The sequence below is a fragment of the Terrapene carolina genome, unplaced genomic scaffold (genome assembly GCF_002925995.2).
Source record: "Terrapene carolina triunguis isolate 2854851 unplaced genomic scaffold, T_m_triunguis-2.0 Scaffold951, whole genome shotgun sequence".
Classification (NCBI taxonomy): domain Eukaryota; kingdom Metazoa; phylum Chordata; order Testudines; family Emydidae; genus Terrapene; species Terrapene triunguis.
Window position 1 is genome coordinate 7,940,292 of NW_020665302.1, and position 25,925 is coordinate 7,966,216.

The 25,925-nt window shown below is 41.6% G+C and overlaps 1 protein-coding gene across 1 annotated transcript in view; it reads left to right on the forward strand.

Moving 5' to 3' along the window:
• CCDC60 (coiled-coil domain containing 60) overlaps window positions 1-25,925 on the forward strand; it is a 112,824-nt gene that overhangs the window by 42,911 nt on the left and 43,988 nt on the right. Inside the window, exons 2-3 of the mRNA XM_024197397.2 lie at window positions 7,592-7,684; window positions 9,154-9,245. Coding sequence (XP_024053165.2) covers window positions 7,592-7,684; window positions 9,154-9,245 — 185 coding nt within the window. The remainder of the gene's footprint in view (window positions 1-7,591; window positions 7,685-9,153; window positions 9,246-25,925) is intronic.

Genomic DNA, 25,925 nt, shown 5'->3' on the forward strand with positions numbered 1-25,925 from the left:
CAAGACTAACTACAGGAGAGGAATGATGTTCCAGTGGTTAGGTTGCTAGCCTGTGATTTGGGAGACTGGGGTTCAGTGCCCTGCTCTGACATGGACTTTTTGTGTGACCTTTGGTAAGTCACTTAGTCTCTCTGGGTCTAAGTTCTTTATCTGTAAAATGGGGATAATACTCCTCTGCTTTGCAGGGGTGTTTTGAGGATAAATACATTAAAGATTGTGAGCTGCTAAACTACTGTGGTAATGGGGGCCATATAAGTACCTAAGCTAGATAGCCTTAGGTCATAGTAGAAATCTTCATTGCTATCAGGTGCTCAAATAGCCAATGCATCAAACACATCCTTTTCCATCTGTGACTAGCCAGAAGATTATTCCCCGTCATATGCGCACAGCTGGCCACATTGATCTATGCGTTTTTGACCTCCAGGCTTCACTATTGTTACTCATCTGGGATGTAGCCACAGGAGAGATGACATTTTGGCCTACCTTACTAAAATGCATTTATAAGAATAAGTGCCATAGCTTATTAAACTTACCCAGTCAGCAAATCATTTCCTGCTCAGCAAATCATTCCCCCACAGTACAGGTATGGAAGAAACATTAAAGCTTAGTAGGAAACAATAAATAAGATTTTCCCCTCCCTCCCCCCCGGTGGTGAAATGGACAAACACATGATTTATCTAACATATTAAAACAATAACGTGTACATTCAACAATCTTCAGTGCTGAGCAGTGGTCAGAAATAGCCATTCCCCTTTGCATGTATTTGTTTATTTTACTGGTATCTTTCCATTTTGTGAGAGAGGAGTGCTTTGAAGTTCCCAGCCTGTCTGGCCTTTTCTTTAGTTTCATGGTCATCTTCAACTTTGCTGTTCTTCATCCTCTGCCATGAGGCAGTCATGCTTCTGTATTCTGCAGTTTTTATTGATTTGGTCAGAAGTAATTAGAGAGATAATTATTTCTCAATTACATTTCCTTGAATCTCCTGAGGCTGTCCAGCTGTGCCTTTCCCAACCCCTTCTCAAATTAACTTTGTTCTCACTGTGGAAGAAGACAGTGTAGCCTGTTCTTTTTCTCTTGAATGGAGACGGTGCTCTAGAAGATACTGATCAGATAATTTTATTAGCAACTCCTTTCTGGGATCACAAATGCTCATATTTTAATATAGCATTCCAATAAGAGGAAGTCCTGCATCTGACTAAAAATTGTCAATTTTCAAAGCTGTTTATATGTGTCTAGCCCCTTCGTTTCTGACTGGAACTCTTCAACTTCTTTCCTAGTTCACTTGAAACTCCTGTTTAAAGTTTACTGAATACCAGAATGATAGTCTGTACCATTCTCACTCTGAAAGGCAGATTTTTTTTTTTTTTAAATTCAGTTCAGCACAGATTACATCCATTTCTAAGGGGATGGATTAATGCAATCCAAAACATCTTATTTTTAAATATAAGATGGGGGGAAGCATTTATAATTTCGACATCAGCAATGGGGTGATGTCTAGAAAACCTTAACCAAGAGTGGAAATACTTTCATTGGTCAGACACTACAAAACACAGGGAATAGATGAGTTGGGAAGTGTTGCATAAAACTAAACCCTTTGGCTTGTTGCCTAACAACCACATCAATGAAACAAAGCAAAACACAAGAGCAAACAGGAATCGGAGATGGAAAAATTGAGATGTCATGTACAAGTGTGAGAAAATTTTTCTAACAGCTTATGATGACCCATTTGAAATACTATGTATCTTAGTAACCCTAACCCTCTTAACCCTAACCCTAATAATACAGTCACTCAAGGAGCCAACATGAACTCCTAGCAGAGTTACACCAGGGATTAATTTGTCCCAAGGATTTTAATTAGTAAAAAAGTAACAAAATTAGGTCAGTGTTCCTTGGAGACAAGGATCTCCACGAGGTATAATAATAAGCTGAGGGAAACAGACTGGATAAACAAAACAAGGCTATTTAAGCTTTTTTTCAAGTACAGAAACAGCCGGGTTTTGGCTCCTTTCTACGTACCTTTATGATCCCCATCATCACAGCATCTGAATTCTTCATAAATGATAATGAATTTATTTTGCAAAATCCCTGTGCTGGTTAAGTGTAATGGGAAGTGTGGTTTATTCCAGTTTTACAGATGGGGAGCAGAGGCACAGAGAGAGTCAGTATTTGATCCAGAACCCCTGGAAAGACTCCCATTAACTTCAGTGGGCTTTGGATCAGGGATCTGCCTGGGGTCACACAGGAAGTCTGTGTCAGAGCTGGGAATTGATCCCATGTATCCTGAGTTTGTCTTGTGCCTTGAGCAAAAGACCTCCCTTTCCTCTCCTTTTACATCCTTCATGTACTATTTCCCTACTCCTCCTGCACTCACAGCCCGAAGGTCATGGCATGGTAACTACTGCAACAGCTCTACACTAGCCAACTATTCCCCTCAGCAAAGAGAATTCTCAAATGGCCAATTTAGGGTGCTTTGCATCATTAGACTGGTGTAGTATACCCATAATGGATCAGAGGATCTGGCCTTGTATCTAAGAATTTCTGTTGTGTCTGTTTTGTTTCTGTGGGGTTTTTGTAAAAAAAAGACTAAGCACTTTTATTATTTTGAGCACAATCTTAATTCTACATTACTCATTCTTAATGAAGCTTTTTGCCTTAGAATCTGTGTTAAATTGCGAATTCTCCTTCAGTCCTTATTCCTCTGTTTCACATTTCCTTGCCCTCATGGAGGAAAGAGGAGGAAAGGGCCAGTACTGAGCAGTTGCTGTAAAAAAGTAAAATAAAATAAAAGCTCTGAGTACTGCACTGGAACTCAGCTTGACTACTGCCTATAAAAAACAACATTCAGCATTCAGTCCAGTAGGCAGCCAAAACGTGAAGCTTTGGCACCTCCACATCAAGGGTTTCATGAGAGCTGATTAGATTTATTGATATGATTAAGAGTTCTCTTTACTAGGTTGATGGTAGGCAGGCAACAAATGCACTAAGTCAGTCATATGGCTAATTGGCGCTCTGTGATGGAGGAAGCTCAGATTCATTTCAAACACATTAACATTTTGCAACTATAACTGTAAAGCAGTAATAAAACTCCCAACTCATGCATTACTTTAGAAGGCAAAGGAATGCAAGCAGTGAGCCAATTCACCTACCTTGGCAGTAACATGCAAGCCAATGGGGATAGCCAGAAGGCAATAATATCACAAATTGGCAAGGCAACAGCTGCATTCACCAGTTAAAACAAGATGATCATTGAAAATCTACCACTCAAAGACCAAACTATGAATCATCAACTCAAATGTTATTTCCACCTTAACATATATATGTGAAAGCTGGAAATCCACCAAAGATATAGACAGGTGACTAAATGCCTTCAAAAGCAAATACCTCAGGAAAATACTAGGAGTTCAATGGAAAGAATTGATAACAAATGCTGAGATCTGTCAGTGTTCAACAACTCTTTATCTCCAGAGTTGTCCAGAAAAGAAAATGAAAATATTTGGGACATGTTTTAAAAATGAAGCCCCAGAGTGTCGGCTATGGCAGGGATGCATGCACTGGATAGCTGTAGAAACACACAAAAGGAGGTGACTGTCAAACAGTACTTAGACGGGAAACTTATGGAATTTAACAACATAGAGGATGGGTGAAGTATGGCCAAGGATAGACAGGGAAGGTGGATCTTCATTTGTGCCCTAAGTAACATTTGATGGGCACAGGAAGGATTCAGATTCAGTTTTGCAAGAACAGAGCTGGGTCCAATCAGGTAGCATCTAGCTCCACCTGCTGTAGCTTCTCTGCAGTTCATTTGTCTCCACAACTGCTAGGTACATACATCCTGATCTCAACAAAAATTACTGACCTTTAATCATCCTCATCAGAAATGTTTTTGGATGATTTCCCATGCGATCTTGCTTTGGGTCATGTTTCCATAGATAATTTATGGATTTTGATATTTATAAAAATACCAGTGGTTCATACATATGGAATTATGTGATATTATGTCATGGCAATCCAGTAATATTGAAAATGGGAAATGATCACTGGAACTGTCCTTTAAATATTTAAAAAGGAGATGGGATTTTTCCTCATAGCCTATTTATTCAGAGAAACAAAAAAAAAATAATAATCCTTTCATGAATCCTGCACATAACATGTCATATTTGTCTATGTGGATCATTTCAATAATATGATGTTGGGAGTTGAACAGATGAGACATTTCCATATTGTTTTCGTCACTTTTTCCCATTTCAGACACTGCAAATTAAAAAGACAGAACTCTGTTATTATATGATGGTGTTGTGACTACCCATGTACTATTTCAGGGCTAGATTCTGCCCTGGGCTAACGTCGTCTTGCAGGGGACTGGGTGTAAGGACAACCCCCTCATGTATTCTGTTTTAGGGCTGCCTGAGTCATCTCTACAGTGCTTAGGGGAGCGCAAGGGTTGTGTCCCAGCTACTCTCCACAAAGAGTGACTGGGCAGATTTACCATGAAACAAACCATGCGGTGGCACGGGGCCCCCAACAACAGAGCCCCCCTCAACCCCCCCAAATGCAGGACAAATATCTGACAACCTGCCCCTGAGTCCCAGCCAGCAGCGCAGCAGGGCTCAGACAGGCAGGCTGCCTGCATGCCGTGGCCAGTGGCCCCACGCCGCTCCTGTAAGCGACCGGCTGCTGGCATGTCTGTGCGTGCCCCTGGCGGGGGAGGGGAGAGGTGCTCCACGCACTGCTCCCACCCCAGGCCGCGCAGGGAGACCCGCTGTCTCCCACCCCCCAAGGGGCACGCAGAGACATGCCAGCTGCCTCCCTCCCTCCACACTGCTTTGCTCCCAGAAGTGGCCAGCATGTCCCTGCGGCCCCTGGGTGTGTGTGTGTGTGTGTGTCTCTCTCTCTCTCTCTCTCCGCGCGCTGCCCCTGCCCTGAGTGCCAACTCCGCAGCTCCCATTGGCCAGAAACTGCGGCCAATGGGAGCTGTGGGGGCGGTGCCTGCGGGCAGCAGTGCATGGAGACCCCCTGCCCCACCCCCGCCTAGGAGCTGCTGCCAGATGGGGGTGTGTGCCAATCGCTTTGGGAGCCGTGCTGCCCAAGGTAAGTGCCCCCGCCAGCACCCCAACCCCCTGACCCAGCCCAGAGCCTGCACCAAGCACCCAAACTTCCTCCTAGAGCCCGCCCCCTCCTGAATGCCAACCCCCTGCCCCAATCAAGGTATCTCATTTTATTTTAATTTACTTCCCATTACTTATAGGAGGAGGGTGAAGAAAAAAAGAATGAAAAACGGGGGGAAGATAAGGGAGAATGTTCTTTTTCTTGGCTGGGTCCCGAGGGTGAGGCCCCGAAAGTGAAGCTGCACACCGGGCCCCACTAACTCTAAATCCGCCACTGGCAGAGAGTAGCTGGAGGCATGTCTCTGCCCTTCCTTTGTCTCTCAGTAGCCAGTAGAGCTGCCATCCGCAGGAGCAGAGGTATATTGTACCCCAGAAAGGATGGTCACAAATTTATTCTCCACTAATGCAATTGAGAATTCAAGGGAGGAGTTGAGCCTGTCTGAGGAACATTGCCTCCTGATGCACTTGCTGGGGTGCTGTAGCTTTGCAATGACCCTTACTCCATGGTCTAATGGAAGAAGTGTCCTGTACTGCTGCTCATGGATATAAACAACTGATGCAATCTTTGGGCTAGATTCTGTCATCCTTACTCACATTTAGCTTTATCTTATTCTACAAGCTAGCACATTGATTTTACTGGTATTACTTATAGAGTAAGGATACTACTCAGCATAATAAATGACACAGAATCTGGCCCTTGGTGTCACTGGCTGGGAAAGCCATACTGGCAGGAGCGGACAGGCAAATAACTCCACTGATGCTGGGAAGAGAAGAGAACCTCAATGAAGGAGCAAGAGTGAAGAAAAACCAGAAAGAAAAATGACGCATGGAGGGAAAGAGGACTGAAGGAGGCCTAAAACTGCTCAAAATTTCTTTGAATGGACAATTTTCACCCTACTCTGAAAACAGCACCTGGATGCATGCACGCGCATGCACGGGGTATTCACCAAAACATCCAAGTCCATTTCCTTCCGGAGTTTAATCTATATTCTTATGAACAACAAACAAACTGAGATTCCATCTGAGCTGGCAGGTTCTATGTTATTTTTCCCTGCAAGCCGCCTTGTTTCATTCTCCTCGCCCCTCTCGTCACATAGAGAGACCATGGTGATAGCTCCTCACTCCTGGGTCCATACTCCAAGGCAGAAGCTTCCCAAGTTCAAAGTTTTAAACTGGTGGTTCCAGCAGCAGACATCTCCTGCCAACCCCCGCAGTGAAAGCTGGTGCCTACTAGTGCTCCTTTCTGACAGTAGGACGGCTTGTACAGGGAAAGGGCTCTCCGGGACCACTGAATCCGGCTTCTGTGCAGATAGCTACCTTTCGTTACCTCAACATTCCATCCGCTATCTTATATCTTTTCCTCAGAATATCCCATCTCAACCGCTGGTGCTTTGATCCTAGTGCCTTACTTTCATTTTTATAAAATCGTTTTCATTTGGCCCCATTGGCAGGCAGTCTTCAGTCAGTTGACTGCATCAGTCAACACACTGGAACATCTATCCTGACAACTTTCCAGTGTCTGAGGACTTTGTTCCTCCCTCACTTGGCCTTTGTTCTAGGTAAAGTTGTGTGTTGGCTGGCGTTTTTTACACCCTCTGTTCCTTAACACACTATTCTGGTGGTGCTTAACACTTACTGCTCATTGAGCACTTCACCCAAAGCACTGAGTCTGGTATGCATCGAGCAGACCTCTTCACCTTCAGTATACTGTCAGCTCTGCCCTAACCTTCTGGATGCAGCTAACCAAAGCCTCTGGCTAGTCCTGCTTTAATTAAATTAGTCAATAAACCAGCTCCTTAGTCCAAGAATACTGCAGGAAAAATTAATCATTTTGCTGTCCTCTCAGCCTGATCACCATGCATAGTTCAGAGTTCTGTAAGCTTTTGTCTTTTATTAAGACATTTAAAATAGTTTTGTTTTTTGTACCTGTGGGAATATATTTTCCTCCTACTTGGAAAAAAAAAAACCTGGCGCTTGGAGGACTGAGGAAGTGCCTGTGTTCCACTTCAGGGGATTGCATGTGTGTGCTGAAGCACAGACTCAAGAGTGGTGATCTATGACAATGTATAACTTCAGAGAACAGCAGTTGCAGGTAATTAATTTCCTATTTATTCCAAGTTTGGGGAATTGGATTTTCCTTTTAGGTTAGACGCAGTGACCCATCTAAACAATTTTCCAAGAGAAATGTTGTTATTTAAAGCACTTTAAGCACTCAAGCAACTTAATTTAAAATCTATGCATGCATTTTGCACAATGGTGTGTTTGAATATGCCTCAAATGTGAATATATTTTTGTGTGCCAAAATTACACAGGTTTGTATGCCTTTCTTCATATGAAAATTAGCTGTCATTTATGACTAAATATGCAAAGATAGATTAGCACAAGAAAATTGATTTGTGCAACTAATTTTGAAGATCTTGTTCTTATATTACACAGATACTTAGCAGTAGCAGTACAAAATAATTACGTTTGACTTATTTTTTTAGGAACCAATAAAAGAGGAGGTATCCACTGCTCAGGAAGAAGTACTAAAGAAAGTGGATGCAGTGACTATTGCAAAGATTTCCCCAAGACCAAAGGTGAGTTTAAATTGCTCACTAAGGTCCTCATTCAGCAAAGTACTTAAGCACATGCATAATTTTAGACAATAAGACTTATCCGCATGCTGAAAGTTACCTACGTAAGTACCTTGCTGAATCGAGGCCTAAATCCTTACTCCACATCATGATACTACATCATTACTTTTAACCTAATTAAACACTTTTCTCAAAAAGCAGTAAGAAATCCTGTTTTTTCTCTGGCTGATAAACATTCTAAACTTTATGGGCCAATTCTCCTTACCCAGGTAAATCTACCATTGAAGTCAGCAGAAAGTTTGCCTATGGGGAAGGACTGCAGGATTAGGTCCTAATTTGATAACACTATTGCTGTTAATGTCCATGCTTAGTAATGGTAATCTCTTCCACTCTGTTCATTTGAATTTACACGTTATAAAAGGCCTGGATCTTAACCTATATTGATGCTCAATGCAGAAATGGTTAGCACATGATTATAGTTTTCATTTCAAACAGTTACTTATATTTGATTGATTTTTAGAGCATCTGCCACCATAGCGCATATCTAGATCTATAGGACCAGCTGGTATATATTGGTGTTATTCCACTGCGGTCAGTAGAGCCGTCCCAGCTTTCACATGGAATGACCTAACAGCATCATTTTAAAATATTGAATGGCTTGGAGATATTTTACTCAAATGCCTCTTTCTGCTAAGCACAGAACAATTACTGTGGCAAGTCTGCTGCTGTAATTCATCCAAGATCACCCAAGCATATGTTCTAGTTGATGTGTAATATAACAATGCAGAACTACATTATAGTCTATGGCTATCTACACTGAAGCAATTCCTACAGCATACATTTAAAGAAAAAACTAGAAAGCTGGTTACCACATTGGCTATTCTAAAGTACATTTCCCTCTCACACTTGTATTTAACAATTTGCCTGGGTTGGCTTTGACGGTCCAGCAACAAGATTTTGATTTATTTATTGCAGTGTGCTCTCACCTTTTTGTTTATTTTAAATCTGCTAGATCTCCCTTCTGTTTAGCACAAAACTGAATGTTGGAAGGTTGGTTGATCCTGATTTTTTTTTTTTTTTTAATAAATGTGTAAGCACATTAGAGAGTAAACAAAAGCAGGGCCGGCTCCAGGCACCAGGCAACCAAGCACATGCTTGGGGTGGCACCTGTTAAGGGGCGGCCAATCTTGGGGTGGCGGGGGGCAGTGTGGCGTGGCATTCCGCGGGGGGGGGCGCGCGGGGCGGCGCTTTTTTTTGCTGCTTGGGGCAGCAAAAAGTTAGAGCCGGCCCTGAACAAAGGGTAGAGTTCTGCATTTGAAAATACATGAAAGCTGTGACTACTGATACTAATAACCTTTTTAAAAGAACCTAGGAACTATTGTGCAAACGTAAGTTTAGCTGCATCCACTGTCTCCACTTTAATGAACTATTTTCATTAACATCCAGTTTCTTTTCCTTACAATTATTTTCAGTCTACTACACAAGAACCTTTGAAGATGCCCCCACCATTTAAACAAATAGAAAAGGATCTGAAGACTCTTAGTAAAGATCTTACTCACACGAGGTAAAAATCTAGAGTACACAGAAATGGACTTTTTAAGGCCATGGGTAGAAAAGCAAGATTCCTTGGGCTGCAATAGCCGCACTCTGGTTATGGGCAAACTAGGCAACGATACCTACCAACAGTTCGGAAATGGAGTTTTTCTCTCTCTATATCATTTATGCTTATTCAAAATGATGTCATCTCTGCATGAAGAAATGGTGATAGTTTGGGTGGGTCTATGTTACAGAGCTCTCACAAAGCACCATTACAGCATTCTTATAATATTGTTTATTAAGATGCTTGGCACCCTCTCTTCCGTCATTGCACAAATCAATATTGTGGTGCGATCGGTAATCAAAGCAGTCAAAAATGCGAAGAAAATGTTCGGGTATATAAAGAATGGGATAGAAAATAATAGTGTAAATATTGTAATGCTACTGTAGAAAGGGATGTATGCACTCACGTGGAATACTGTGTTTAGTTCTGGTCTCAAAACAGACATGGAAGAAAGAGAAGTGTGTTTACAGCCCTGACTGAGTCCTCCCGAGGGGACAGTCACCAGGCTATTATAACTGGGCCCAACTTCTGGATCCATGTACTTTCAAGCCAGCTGGGTCTGGGCAGCAACCGGTCACTGGTTCTACCTCTGGGCCTCCAGAGTGCGAACTCCCTCTCTGGCCCCTTCTGTGAGATGTGAGACACTGCAGTCAGAATCAGAGCTGAAGATTGACTCCTTTAATGTTTTGTAATGAGCACATCCACACATTAGATAGGAGTGGGACTTTCAGTGAGCTTTATGCTCTGAAATCCTTAAGGTGCTTTTGAAAATCTCCCCCCTCTTAGTTTTAACATGCAATACAAGAGATTTAAAACTTGCTTTAAGTATAAAACTCAACATAACCTTAACTATTGAGCAGTAAAGATTCTGGGTTAGGGTTGCCAGGTGTCTGGTTTTCAACCAGAATGCCTGGTCGAAAAGGAACCCTGGCAGCTCTGGTCAGCACTACTGACTGGGCCGTTAAAAGTCCGGTTAGCAGCGCAGCGGGGCTAAGGCAGGTTACCTGCCTGCCATGGCTCCGTGGGGCTCCCAGAAGAAGTGGCATGTCTCCCCTCTAGCTCCTAGGCATAGGGGCAGCCAGGGGGCTCCATGCACTGCCCCCGCCCCAAGCACCAGCTCCGTTGCGCCCATTGGCCGGGAACCGTGGCCAATAGGAGCTGCGGGGGTGGCGCCTGCAGACAGGGCAGCGTGCAGAGCTGCCTGGCCGCACCTCCATGTAGGAGCCGGAGGGGGGACATTCTGCTGCTTCCAGGAGCTGCCTGAGGTAAGTGCTGCCCAGAGCCTGCACCCCATCCCGCACTCCAACCCTCTGTCCCAGCCCTGATCCCCCTCCCACCCACCAAACCCCTCCATCCCAGCCTGGAGCACCCCAAATCCCTCATCCCCAGCCCCACCCCAGAGCCTGCACCCATAGCTGGAGCCCTCACCCCCTCCCACATCCCAACCCACTGCCTCAGCCCAGAGCCCGCTCCCACACCCTGAACTCCTCATTTCTGGCCCCACCCCAGAGGGGTCAGGGCAAGGGTGTTCAATTTTGTGCAAGTAGAAAGTTGGCAACCCTTCTCTGGGTCATTATGACAGGGAACACTCACCTCTCATGAGCACCTCCTTTGGTTGGGTGCGAACCTGCACACACTCTCACCACCCTTGGTGGCTGTTAATGTTGTCAGATGGGTCTTCAGTGTCTCAGCCCTCCGGCCAAGTCACACGCAGTCAGTGTGTGAATGAACAAACCCCTTGCAGGGTAAAAATTCAACAGGGCCTGTCCCTTTGCCCTTGTTAAAATCTTTAGCTCTGTCTCTGGGCTCAGTCCTCAGCATCTTCTGGGCTTGCTTTAAGTCTGTCCCTGCCCTATTGTACAGTAGCGCCAGAGGTCTTTCTCCGTGGAGACTCTTCACCTTTAGCTGATCTGTGGTGTCCCAGCTCTCCAGCCAGTCACTTCTTATCTTCAGTCCCCTTCCAGGGGCATGGGGGGAGAGTAACAAAGTTTAACAAATGGTTGACCCTCTTCAGGGTCTTCAGCCCCATCCCTGGGCCTGTTTAATGGCTCAGCCCATTTCTTGGGCTTCTAAAAAAAAAACTTGTTCCTTCTCAGGGCTTTGGCCACTTCCCCAGCAGCTCCTGGTTCACCCACTACTCTGGTCCCAACCCAGGGACCCTACAAATAGGAATCATGTGCTATTTGAATAACCCATCTTCTGGTTCTTCCTTGAGCTCCAGAAGGAGCACCCTTCCTTACTCCTCTGTTCCCAATCAGGAGCTGACCAGCTCTCCCATGCAGCTCCTTTTATCTGAGCCTGCTATGGTCCGATTGGCTGCTTCCCTGCAGCCTTTCTAGGTAGGCCTGGATGACTCACTTTCACTGCTCCTTTTCTGGAGCAAGGTGTGGTAGGACCGCAAGGCCTCCAGCAGAGGGACTCAAATGGACCATAGATCATCTGACCTTGTCTGTGTCACAGATCACCAACGCCACCCGGCACCCGCACACTAAACCCAACAACCAAATTAGACCAAGGTATTGGAGCCTTAGTGTGAAAGAGCCTTATTGTAAATGAATATCCGGCCTGCTGACTCTCCACTCTGCTTCACCGGTTTTACACTTGTGCTGCTTAATTGACTACAATGGTGTTAAACTGGCACAATACTGGTGCAATGTAAATGAGAGCGTCAGGCCCAAAGTTTCTCTTAATTCCTTGTAACTGAGTGGTCTAATCCCTGTTTTCATGATCAATTTAGTGAAATGTTAAAAAGAATAACATCTAACTAAATCTTTCGTCTGCTGTTCTGCCAGATGTTCCTTTGCACTGAACTGCTTAGAGACTATTCACTAAATTTGCTCAGTAATAGCTTAACTAGATATTAAATTGCATTCATGTATGCCTTGCAGTAGGTAACTCTACAGTTGTCTGAAATATTTCCTTGGAACCTTCTAGCATTCTTTAATTTGAATGTCAAACTAAGAAAAAGTAAACATTTTTTGCAATTAAAGCGGCAAGCATTTGTACACAAAAAGATTGTTTTACTCCTGGCAAGGTTTAGTTACAGCCTGCTGCAAATAAATGCTGACAAATTACCACTGTCAACCCCAGTGGGATACAGATTACACAAGTGTTTACAACCAGGGCTGTAGACTTTGAAAAGCATTCTCTAGACACAATAGCGGAATTAAAGCAAGCAGTAATAAAGAAGATGGACACTGGTACAAGCAGTAGATAATTTCTTAGGTTAAACCTAGGCAAATGTGTGTTCTCTGAATGGCTGAAACATTTTATCAGCATAAAATATGCTAAAAGCAAAAAATTACATTCTTGCAACGTTAGGCTGAAATTCTAATTGCACAAAAGTCAAGAAATTCCGAGCTAAGTTTCCCACAGAAAGCTTTACTCTCATATTTGCACATATATATTGCAATATAATTAGAATGTTACATTTCACAAAAACATGATGGTTTTACAAAATCCTAAATTTTATCCCAGAATTCCATACTAGTTATGGAAGGTAATATCAGAGTTCTGTTTTAACCCATCATCCTTCTTACATTCTCCCTGCCTTCTCTGAACTTCTTCCCTGATTATTTTGCTTATTCAAATCCTAGTGAAATTTTACCTCATAAACTAGGTAATAAAATACATAATAAATACTTCATAAAACAAAACAAAATAAATACTGTTATCTAGGCTGAAGAGACCACTTCAGAATAAGGCATAATTTACTTTTGCCAAAAATGCATTGTTAGCTACTATTCAAGAGAACTGCACTAGATTGGTTGTCTGTACGCATTGTTCATTGCTAATCTTCAGTGGGATTGTCACTTTGAGGTCAAACTAAAGTTCTTTTGATGATAACCCGCCTCCGTTCAGTATTGCTTCTTGAAGTTTGTGATGTAGCTACATGGAACTCATGTTGTCCTATACTGCTTACCTTTGGACATGTCTGCAGCACAAAATCCAATTGGCATTAAAGGAATCATTATTAATCTCTGCAGAGAGGCCTATGACTGATTTGGCATGGAGAGTGAAGTCCTCTTATTTCCTTAGAGGTGATACCTTTAGAATTGGGATGAGACATAGTGTATGGGCAGTGCTGGAAGTGCATAATCCCTTTCCTATATGGTTATTTATTTTGTGGATAGGATTGGAGTTTCATTTACGAGGGCTGGCAATTTTACACTTTTCACAAACCCTAAATTCACTAAAATGAATCTATGTTAAGACTGGAGGAACAGTTCTCTGAATCATTCAGAGAAAATCTGAACCAATTACATTCAGAAGTATTATGGAGTTTATACACCCACACACCCAAGAAGTAAGGACCAGGAGCTAATGCAGGTACAAAGCAGCAGGAACTCCCTGAGCTGGATCTGATTACAGCTGTTATAATAGCTGTTTTCTTAACAGAGAGGGCTGGCTGAGGAGAAAATGTTCTCCTGGGGAAGACTTGGAGAGGAGTCTCTCACCTGAGTAACCATATGACCCACCACAGGCTTGGTTGAAGCAAGCTGGCCCAGTGATTGTACTACTATTTAAGATTGTATGCAGTTTCGTTGTAGCCATGTTGGTCCTAGGATATTAGAGAGACAAGGTGAGTGAGGTAATATCTCTTTTTTGGACCAACTTCTGTTGGTAAGAGAGACAAGCTCTCTGAGAAGAAGAGCTCTGTCTAAGCTCGAAAACTCTCTCACAAACAGAAGTTGGTCCAATAAAATATATTACTTACCCACTTTGTTTATTAAAATTGGGCTGTCCTAAGTCATTTATTACAAGTGTCATTTTTTACCAGATTTAAGTAGACTGAAGAGGGCCTGATTTAGCCTATCAGCTGATACTTCCAACAAGGGTTTTAGAAAGTGCACTGCACCCGCCTAGAAATATTTAAGTTCAGAGAAGCTTTTCTTTTAGAAGTACCGTTAAAGTTCAGAAGGTGCTCTCACATTTAATGGGTATTGTAATAGAAATCTTGTGAGTCAGTAATTTCTGAGAGGTTTCAAGTGAACTTTGTACTTGTGAAAGGTACTAGAATTTCAGTCTGGAGAGGGTTCTCTTTACCGTATTATACAGAACTGGTATAGCACAAGCAGTGGCTGGCAGGCTTCCATCAGCAACCCTGTTATTGTGCTACAGAACTGACCTGGAGACACTAATTCTGAGGTATTTCAGGGACAGTAAAAACCAAAAAAGCCAAACTTAAGTGCTTGCTTTTTACATCCACCAAGAATCTCCAGATAAAAATGCAAATGTACATAATGTGCAGATGGATGTTCTTAGTCCAGACTATATGGAGAAATCAAAAATATTTCTTTCCAGACATTTTGCTTCTGCTGCATTGCATGCTACAGGTATTATGACAACATTCACACATTAATAATAATATTATATGATCTAACGGTGAGGGCAAAGGGATGTGAATCAAGAGGATGCTGATTCCAAGTATTGACTGAGCCTCTAAGTCTTTGTATGACCTTGTGCAAATCACTTGACCTTTTTGCATCTCTGTCAAGAAAGCTGTAAATTGGGACTGGAAACAAGATGATGCATCTGAACTCAGCTCTCCTATATAAATATATCTTTTTAAATTGGCATGGATGGCACCGTGTATAAGATTTTTCTACTAGGATGGAGTTTCTCCTGCCACTTTCATTTAAATTCTTAAGGTTATTTCACTTTAAATCTTTTACCATTAATATTTTACTGTAGGAATAATCTTTTAAAATCCTATGTGGATGTATTTAATTAATACTTAGCATTTTTGTAATATTTGTATGTGCACAAACATTAACTAATTAATCCCCACAACACCCCTTTGAGGTAGGCAGGTAGGCAAGTATTTTTATCCCCATTGGTGAATTGGGAAAAACTTAATCAGGGAGGTGAAGTGAATTGCTAAGGCCATACAAAGAGTCATTGTTGGAGCCAAGATTGGAACTCAGGTGCCTGGGATTCTAAATCCTTTGCTCGTTCTTCTAGACCACACTGGTATCTCTGTCTGATTGGGGGTTTTTTAACTGTCTACTAAATCAAGCTCCTAGAAAAGATTTTTTAGATCATCTAATCCATCTCTGGGACTCAGTGCAGGATTGATTTCAACAGAAGATTAAGTGTTTTTGTAGTCTTCTTTTAATTGAAGACTTTTATCTCAGTTTCCTGCACTGTATTATAATAAACAAAATTCTGATTACATCAAATGTTTAATTGTGGGCTTGTTTACAAACATTTGGTTTGCGGCAAGCTATGGTGCAAATCTAGCCTGCACTAGCGTGTCATGGTCTAACTGTTTGTGTGCACCCTGCTTATGCACATTAGTAGTCTGCTAGTAGGCTTTGATCTAGTCTTGTTTCCTAAGTTTAATTCACAATTCCACGCAAAAGTGACTTTATGCAATTCCAGATACTTCAGTGTAAAATAATTCAATCCACCAAAATTTCATAAAAATTGAAATTAGGGCAGGACAATGAGGATAGATAAGGTTAAATCAAGCAAAATAAATAAGTGAAGAATTTCACACACTAACCTTTTTTTAAAAGAGAAATTCAGTTTTACCTAAGTCTAGTCAAAACTGTTCAATACACTGTGAGAAACCTGCATAATCACTGTCATATATGGGGAACTTCACTTAAAATCCAAATTTTCTGGGAACCGCAATAGTCTCAATGCATGCACAATCAATGTTTTTTGGGTTTTTTTTTTCAACCAGTGTCATTCAACATAGCACAACCTTTACTAGGTGTTCCCAGTGGAGATCCTGGAAAAACATCTTCAGGCCCAGCAGGTTTCAAAGGCAACAAAAATTGGGGAGCCCTCATATTTCATAGTTTAGCAAATGAGTTGTGATACTTGAGATATAATGGCCATGGAGAAATTTGTCTGTTTGAGAAACAACTGAGAAATGGAATTTTAAAAATGGGCCTACTTTATCTAATACTTTCTAAAATCTACAGTAGACAAACAACCAATAACTACAACTATTTTCAGCTGTTATTGAGAATTTATATAACAAACACAATCTCTGATAATCAAGCAATGATGTTGTGTCTGTTAACTATATGATTTTATGCTGTGCTTTCTCCTGTATACATTGTAAGTGTTGAAATATCTTGATCCCTCTTATGTGCATTTTTAATACAAAAATGTGCGAACCACTATATAGTCCTTCCCAATTGTCTTGATACACCTCTACCCCGATATAATGCGACCCGATATAACACGAATTCGGATATAATGTGGTAAAGCAGCGCTCCGGGGGGGTGGGGCTGCGCACTCCGGCAGATCAAAGCAAGTTTGATATAACGCGGTTTCACCTATAACGCAGTAAGATTTTTTGGCTCCCGAGGACGGCGTTATATCGAGGTAGAGGTGTAATTTGCATGGTGTTATTTTATATAAATCCATGGGGGGAAAACTAGTGTGTAAGCCATTACCCTAGCCTACTTTGCAACTTCAATTAAAGTAGTGTGACAAGCAGAGTACCAAGTGATTAAGTAATATGGTGAGGAATACAAATGCTATTCAGTGATTTGTGTGTGCTGTCTTCCCTCCTCATGATAAAAGAGGAATATTTGGTAATAGTCTTAATTAAGCATTAATTGATATATCTTAGCATATTTGCAGAGGGTCGTGTCTGTAGTCTTACATCTTGTTTGCTTTAAAGGGTATAATAGAAGAAACCAAGAGTAAGTTATCATTAGTAGTGGTCATAGTGACATAGCATATTAGTATGAATGTTAATACTCTCTCAGAAATGTTTGAAGAGCCATTACCGGATTGGATTTAACCACATTCACCAAAGCTTTAATATTCTAGTTAAGGCATCAAGACATAGTCAAAATAATGTCAAGCCCTGTAATTTTCACCTCACACATGCTCACTTACAAAAACACTGTCTCTCATGCACAGAAATATAGTCTTTTCCTGTAAGTCACCATCCTGGCACAAAGGAGGACCACGATAGGGAAGAGAGGTTGCTCATACTAAATACCAGCGACAAATGTCAATCACTAATACTTCCCCTCACCCTATCACAGATGCACTTAAAGTACTATTAAGGCTCCCTTATTATTGCTGTAATTAGGATTTTCCAAATGATTGGTTATGCCAGGTCATTTTAAAGGGAATTCAGTCAGTTCTAAAACATCATGTTTCCGAAAGCCTCATGTCAAAATGCAACGAGAAGCTTGCTTATCTTTATGAAGGAAGAAACAGACAAACCAGCTGATGATCTGTTCTCTTTATTTTCAGATTCTCAACTTCTTTCTTTTAATGTGAACTGAACCTGAGTCCCCACAAAGTAGCTCTGACCAACTTGACCAAATATTTCCCAGTGTATGATTCAGTGGACGGAGCACAATATGGCAGTTGTCAAAGTCATTGTCCTTGAGTCCTTTAGTATTTTGAGCAAATAATTATGTTTTCATTTCTGCAGTAGGAAATCTTCTACACTATTTTTACTAAGGGTATGTCTACACTACCGCGGTAGTTCGACGGCTGGCAATCGAACTTCCGGGTTCGATTTATCGCGTCTGGTCTGGACGCGATAATTCGAACCAGGAAGTGCTCGCCGTCGACTGCGGTACTCCACCTCAGCGAGAGGAGTACCGCGGAGTCGACGGGGGAGCCTGCCTGCCGCGTGTGGACCGCGGTAAATTCGAACTAAGGTATGTCGACTTCAGCTACATTATTCACATAGCTGAAGTTGCGTACCTTAGATCGAATTGGGGTGTTAGTGTAGACCAGGCCTAAGACTAAACAAACTCGAGCTCAGAGACTTTGAAATGACATTCATCTCTGTGTGAGAGAGATCCCTTCTTATTGCTTTGTTCCGATGACATCCGTAAATGTGATCCAAAAATAATGTAGAGTAATCCACAGTTGGGTGAGAATGTACTGTTTGAGAACCAAAGATGTTGCGGTCTTTATAACTAATCATAAATAATAGATACAAGAACACGTACAAAAAAAAAAGTATTCCAAGACTGTACCTGTAAATCCATAAAGACATGTGGCTATAAATCGCCCATGCTGCCCAACTCAACCAGAAAGATGTGCAAGTTCACTAGAAACACTGTCACACATTTACACAAAATACTTAGAAATGAGTGACTTTATTTAAATGAGCACCACTGAAAATATTTTCTTCAGACAACAGAGAGGGTGGGAGGGCAGCAAGATTAGCAGTGATAGAAGCTGGGAACAGAATCTGATTGATTGATTGTAAAATGGAGTGGATTTGCACTGAACTGTCAGCTTTCATGAAAGTAGAGCCATTTTTGGAGGGTACAAATGGTTAGTCTTCTCTGGTTGGGTTTAGGCCCATGAAGCTCACTGAGTTACTAGAGTTGTTGGGAATACTTTGCAGCAGAACAGAACCAGTACTTGGGGCCTATGTCTGTGGTCGGTGAAGATTGTCAGTTCCTCCTTTAAAGTGGACAGATGGCTGGCTTCTCTAAAGGAAGCTCCTGTATGCCGAAAAAAATGTCCCTTTAAGTTGACAGTCTGGTCAACAAGTCCAGTGTCTAATCAGCCATTTTTTGGTTAAGATTCCTGAGAAGATTGTAAGACAACTCTGAGTATCTAAAGAGTTCATATCTCCTTGGCAGTCTGGGTAGAGACATTGCACTGAACACTTTGTTAGATAATGGAGCATACCAACTGGTGCTGCTGGGTGCTTTTCAATATTCAGTGAAATAGGGGCATACCCAGTGTTAGTGCAATTCATTTAAAATGCACTACCAGGCCAAATGATAGTGGTGTAGGTCTGTCTCCAGCTGATAAGGCTTTTAAGATTTTTTTGTGATAAACTGCGTTGTTTCCCTTTCCATAGATGCTGTGTGATTAACTCATTCAGCTTTTCAAATAACAAAACTGAGATCTCCATCATTAGCAAACACATAAGTAATCCCAGGACACAAATCTGAGGAAGAGCTCTGTGTAGCTCAAATGCTTGTCTCTCTCACCAACAGAAGTTGGTCCAATAAAAGATATTCCCTCACCCACCTTGTCTCTCTAATATCCTGAAACCGACATGACTACAACAACCGTGCGTAAATTCATTTCAATAGTTTCAGTTCTGGCCACTAAGGATACAAGAAAGAAGCTGCCAGTTTTGAATGTCATGGAATATTTTATCATAAGCAAAGATTGTATGGATGACATTGGAAAAGATTTATGCATATGTTAATGATGAAGTATGTAATACATTTGTAGGTTTGATATGGGAGATGATGGAAATGTGAGGTATCTGATCTTTGTGAAAAATCCATTCTCCAAATTAATCTATTAATGTAAATTTTGAAGGGACTGAGGAAGAGGGATTTGGAGGAAATTTTGGAAGGATTGATGGTGACAAAACTGTATCACCTGCATACAAACTAATATTGTGCTCATCTTTGTTTATTTGTATACCTTCAGTGGCAGACAATTTCTTATGTATCACTAGGCATTCAAAAGATTAATAAAAGGGGAGAGGAAAGAGTGGACAACCCTGCCCTTTTCCTCTTTCCAACTGAAAGACAGAGAAAAGAATTTCATTCATCAGTACAGATGCAAGAGACAATATGGTAAAAGTCTTCAACGCAATTAAGGAAAATTGAACCAAAATCAAATTTTCCTAGTACTGTCATAAGAAATGGCCATTCTACTCTATCAAATTCCTTATCTGGATTTAGGGAAAAGACTTGTGAAGCGATACTTGATAACTGGGTTTGGCAATTTAGGTGAAGTATTTTTCTTGAGCTATCAGTAGCAAGTCTGCCTTTCACAAAATACAATTGATAGCTGAACAATTGAGAGAATTGTACGGTTTAGGCAGGTTACTAGACTTTTGGTGATTGACTTTATATTCTGTATTCAAAAGCATAATACTTAGGATGGAAATCTCAACAATTATCATAGTCTTTATTACTTTAATTTTGAAGATAAAGCTGGTCCTCCTCTCACAAAACATTAGCCATTTTGGGAAGTTTCATCAGTGACTTTAAATAGAATAGGGACTATCTGTTCACATCTTTTATGAAAGTCTGTTGGCTAGCCAGCCGATCCTGGTGCTTTGCCAGGAATTAGATTTTGTATAGCTTTTTCAATCTCATGTATCCAAATAGGGTTATCCATTAACCATTTTTTTGATATGCTGGACAGTGTTAAAGAAAAAGCCTTCACCAAAGAGGATTTAAACCAGTTATTTCAGCAATGAATTGAATGAGGGTGAAAATTACACTTCCATTTAACTTACATCCCTCAGATGCCTGTTTCTAAATCTTTATACCACCCTTCACACTGTAGGTGGCTCAAGCAGCACCTACTTCTTTGTTTATAAGTAGAGCTGGTCAGAAATGTCCATCAAAACAAAATTTAAAAGCAAAAACTAGAAAAAAATCTTGAGAACTTTCATGAATTTTCCCCTATTTTCTGACCAGTTGTAGTTAGAAGTGATCATCTGTTGATCCCTTTTAGAATTAACTGTCAGTGGATCCATCAGTTGGAGAGATGTTTTCCTAAATATGAATTTTAGTTATAAGCTGGGGACGCATCGGTTGGAAGTAACGGAGGAGGAGAAGGACCTCGGAGTCCTGGTTGATCGCAGGATGACTATGAGTCGGCAATGTGACGTGGCCGTGAAAAAAGCTAATGCGGTCTTGGGATGCATTAGGCGAGGTATTTCTATTAGGGATAAGGAGGTGCTGCTTCCGTTATACAAGGCACTGGTGAGACCTCATTTGGAGTACTGTGTGCAGTTCTGGTCTCCCATGTTTAAAAAGGATGAACTCAAACTGGAACGGGAACAGAGAAGGGCCACTAGGATGATCTGAGGAATGGCAAACCTGTCGTATGAAAGGAGACTCGAGGAGGCGGTTTGTTTACCCTAACCAAAAGAAGGCTGAGGGGGGATATGATTGCTCTCTTTAAATATATCAGAGGGATAAATACCAGGGAGGGAGAGGAATTATTTCAGCTCAGTACTAATGTGGACATGAGAACAAATGGATATAAACTGGCCGTCGGGAAGTTTAGGCTTGAAATTAGACGACGGTTTCTAACCGTCAGAGGGGTGAAGTTCTGGAACAGCCTTCCGAGGGAAACAGTGGGGGCGAAAGGCTTTAAGATTAAGCTTGATAAGTTTATGGAGGGGATGGTTTGATGGGATAACGTGATTTTAGTCAATAGGTCAATAACGTGCCATCGCTGGTAATTAGTATCAATGGTCAATGTGGGTCTGGCTGGAGAATCTTGCCCGCATGCTCGGGGTTCTGCTGATCGCCATATTTGGGGTCAGGAAGGAATTTTCCTCCAGGGTAGATTGGCAGAGGCCCTGGAGGTTTTTCGCCTTCCTCCGCAGCATGGGGCAGGGGTCGCTTGCTGGAGGATTCTCTGCGACTTAAAGTCTTTAAATCATGATTTGGGGACTTCAACAGCTGAGTCAAGGGAGAGAATTATTCCAGGAGTGGGTGGGTCAGCTTTTGTGGCCTGCATCATGCGGGAGGTCAGACTAGATGATCATAATGGTCCCTTCTGACCTTAAAGTCTATGAGTCTATAAGTAAAAAGGACACTACTGAGACATAGTGAAAAATCTGTGCCTCTGTATACCTTTGAAGCACCAAATGCAAGTATGTATATACGTAATCACAGATTGTGCATGTCTTCCGGGATATCCAGGGGTATGAGTAGGTTAGCATGGACTTGTGGCATGTGGTATCAGAACTAAGTGGGGGAGAGAGCACCACACTGGTGTCAGTAAAACAAAGGCAAGGGAGAATTGAGGGTGATATGTAGAGGATTCCAAGCAGATGAACCAGTGTAAAGCTGACAAGATGTCATCCCATATCAACAGCAGCTAGAAATTGACTGCTTTAAGATACAAGCTCAAAAGGGAAGAATCTGTACCACTTTATGAACTATTCAAACTCTCTATTTGGAAAATGCAGATTTATTGTGTTTCCTAGTTTTGAAGAAAATGGTCCCCTGTGAATCTGTTTCACCTTGCTGTATTAGTGGAATAAAACTAAGTGTCAAACTGTTGGCAGTTTAATTTTTAACAGTATACCACTGTCTGGTTTTTTTATGCTTTCAATTAGAAGCTGGATATTTCTCCTTTAAAATCTTTAAAGACTCCTGAAGGGAGAACTGTAGAAGTCAATCTGCACTTAAAAAGCTCTGCCACTACTAATGCATATTTCATGTCTGAACTGACAGCTATGCTAACAGTAGCATTTCCTATTTCTTTTAGTCCTTTTGGACAAGGAGCAGTCCTTGGCTATTTTTTTTAATAGAAAACTGGTTATTTTTGTGATTGAAATGGTGACATGGGCAACTACTGGAAAATCTACTGGAATTTGTTTGCTTGGGTTTTTAGAGGGGTTTTTTGTTATGATCTTCCTTGCGTTTATACTCTGTGAGTCTATCTCAAACCAACTGTAATGTATATAGACAGCAAGGACTTCAATATTCAGTGATATTGATACGTTGGCATTCATTAGTGCAAATGTTTACTACAAGATTTAGTAGAGTTCGGGGGGGGGGGGGGATAGTCTCTTTTCTTTTCTTTCCTTTCCTTTCCTCACATCTTAACTTCACTCTATCAGGCAATGCTAGCTGTAAAGGTGGAACGTTTATCTGTCTGTATTAGTTTTTGCTGTAGTTAATACTTCATAATGTCAGTTGCTTGGAAACCAGTGTTCTGTGGCCTCTTGCTGCTTGGCAGAAATCACTCTAATTGGCATGCTTCTAGCACTGTCATTGCTGGCAGTTTGCAGAATTTTTTTTTCCAGAAGAAAAAATTTCCTTTTACATGAATGATGCCTCACATTAATTAGACAGCAGTCATGGGCAAAGACATCTATTTAAGTATATGGATGTATGAATCATTATCTCTATCATCAGTCACTGGAAAAACTGCTATTTTGAGTTCCCATCAATGTTTCTGCCTTTCCAGGTTGTTCACTTCTCAATTTACTCCCCTACCCCCATGGTAGAATGCGTGTGTATGTGTATGCAATTTTATAAGTTTGTTGCTTATTGGATTTTACTGTCTATCTAAACACGTCACAGTGTAATCCCATGCAACATGACACTAAGTGACATATGTTTCCTCACAGATTTGAGCAGCTTTTAGCACTTACAATGGGTTTGCTGTTTTTAGGTAGTAGAATGCTACTGTTCCATGCATACCTGCCTTTAAGTAGACAGGTAAGGGGGTATGAGGCTCATCTTCTAGTTTCACTTGAAGATCTTGGACCAGTAGCATATGCAGATGCAACTCCAACAGCCTTAATGGAATTTCCCCTGCTTAAACAAGCAGCAAATTCACCCCTTTATGTTTAACATAAAATCACATTGTACCCTTCTGGAGGGCCCAGAAAATGTGAGGTTTATGTTGCAGAATTTTTGACTAATAGTTCCCTCAAAGAGGATGCGAGAGGAGTTTGAGGTGTGACCTTGAAATCTCTCAGATTCACTCGTGTCAACCCCATGGATTTAGGAATCCCTATGCCCTGCACTCTTCTCGCAACACTGCTCTGGAGGGATCCCCTAACCTGGTAGAACAGCTCTCTAAGACTAGAATTTGCAGCCCCAGCATGCCTGTACCCTGCTTCCCTACCACAAAAACATTAACGTCTGCAAGGAAAACTAGCAAAAATACCATCAGAGAGGAAGCAGAGCATCCCACTATTGAAGAGCGGCCTCCATATGCTTCCAGGAAGGTGGGGAAACAAGCCGTGGTGATTGGGGGGCTTTCCTTTGCATTGTGCTTTTAATTGCTCCATGCCTCATAGCGTGGGAAGAAAAGAGCCCCAACTAAAGATAAATCATTTCTATTGTGTGAATTTGTATCTATGTTTACCGAGTCAAATAGCTGTGAGTCTCAACATTACAATGCCTTTTTCTGAGAGAGCAAGAGAGAGAGATTTTGCTTTATGCAGCAGTAGAAAAGAGCATTTCCTGTATTTTAATGTAATTGAAGTTTAATGAAAAACATTCTGAAACATCTCTAAGTGCATAATAATAAATCAGCAACTGCACCCACTGATATCTGTTATGATAGCCGTGTTGTATGGTCACCTGAGGATCTTTATTTTTTTTTCTACTGGTTCCTTATAGTCTTGCCCCAGTTATTGCCAGGAAACCTCCTAATACAAAAAGAGAAATCGTTGGGTGTATCAATTGTTTATTTTCTGACCGAGTCTCCACTTGATAATACACAGGGGATAATACATCTGTAATGCAGATCCTGATTTTAGTTTTGTTTTAACAAACACATAAGGAGCAGAAAATCTTGTCATCACAGAGAAGGATGGGCAAGAGAACAAAAAAAAGAGAGTACAAATGGGAATCTGCATCTGAAATAATTACCTTGTTGCAGATTGCAAGTCCTCCTTGCTACACAGGACTTTTGGTGATTTGGCACAGTACCACTTAATTGCTTAATACGTTAGTGTGGTAAATACAGTATACTCCTGATCTCCAGATAGCTTGCAAGACACAGATTTTATTGGATAGTCAGAAGTGTGATACTCGAGAGGGCAAGAGTCATTCAGCAGCAGGGTGGCCTCCCCTGTGCATGGGGCTCCTCCTCCTCACAGTCCTTGGCCAGGGGTCTCTGCTCTGTCACCGTAGGACCGCAGCCTCCCTCCCTCACCTTACACCTGCAGCGACAGTGCAGGGAGCTCTCCGCAGTTCTACTGTCGCAGCCTGACTCATTCACACCCGTGACAGCAGGTCTGAGTGGGCTTCCTGCACTGTCGCAGACGCTATTCAGCAGCAGGGTGGTGTGGCCGGGGGCTCGTCCTCCTCTTCCTAGTCCTGGCCAGAGGTCTCTGTTCTATTATCTAAACCTCTTCATTATCCCAGTCTCTTCCTTGTCCCCCAGCATGAGAGTTATGCTGCGTAGGGGATGTCTCTCATGCTGGGGGACAAAGAAGGGATTCAGATAATGAGGAGGTTTTCAGATAAATGGGAGTATACTGTAATATGTAACAACAGTGTATTTACAGGTTTCTGTGGCTTATTAGCTACGTTTAATGTTAATTTAATTATCATGTACCCTACACTGTACTTTAGAAGGTAAAAATAATTTGTTTGGCCTTTAATTGCATGGTACTTGCTGTGTAATTACCTAGCCAGTACATGCTAATTACCATGTTTCTGATTCTCCACTGCCTTGCACTTTTGTGTAGTCATTCACACCTGTGCAATATGGGTTTAAAATGCTACCAAATCAGAATTTTCCATTCACTTACATCAGTGATAGCATTTTAGATGGACTTTGCTCTCAGGAACCCTAATTCTCATTTACTGTAAGGCCACTGTACACAGTTCGGACAGTGGAAAGGGGCTTTAAAATACCCACTGAAAGACACCTTTCCGGTGCCAGAGGGTATAAAGCAGCCACTGGTAAATGAAAATTAGGCCCAGCTTTGACAGATGTAAATAATTATGCAAGATGCAAGGCAGTTAAGAATATAATTAAATAGTCCGCAGTTACTATAGTATCAGTAATAGGTATAGGACAGATCCTCAGCTGGTATAAATCAATGTACCTTCATTGACCTCAATAGGGCCATGTGGCTTTACAGTAAATGAGGATCTGGCCTATACAGAATGTGTGCTCTGTAAATAAGAATAATACACTGTACTTGTGTAACCGCTTTTATCCCAG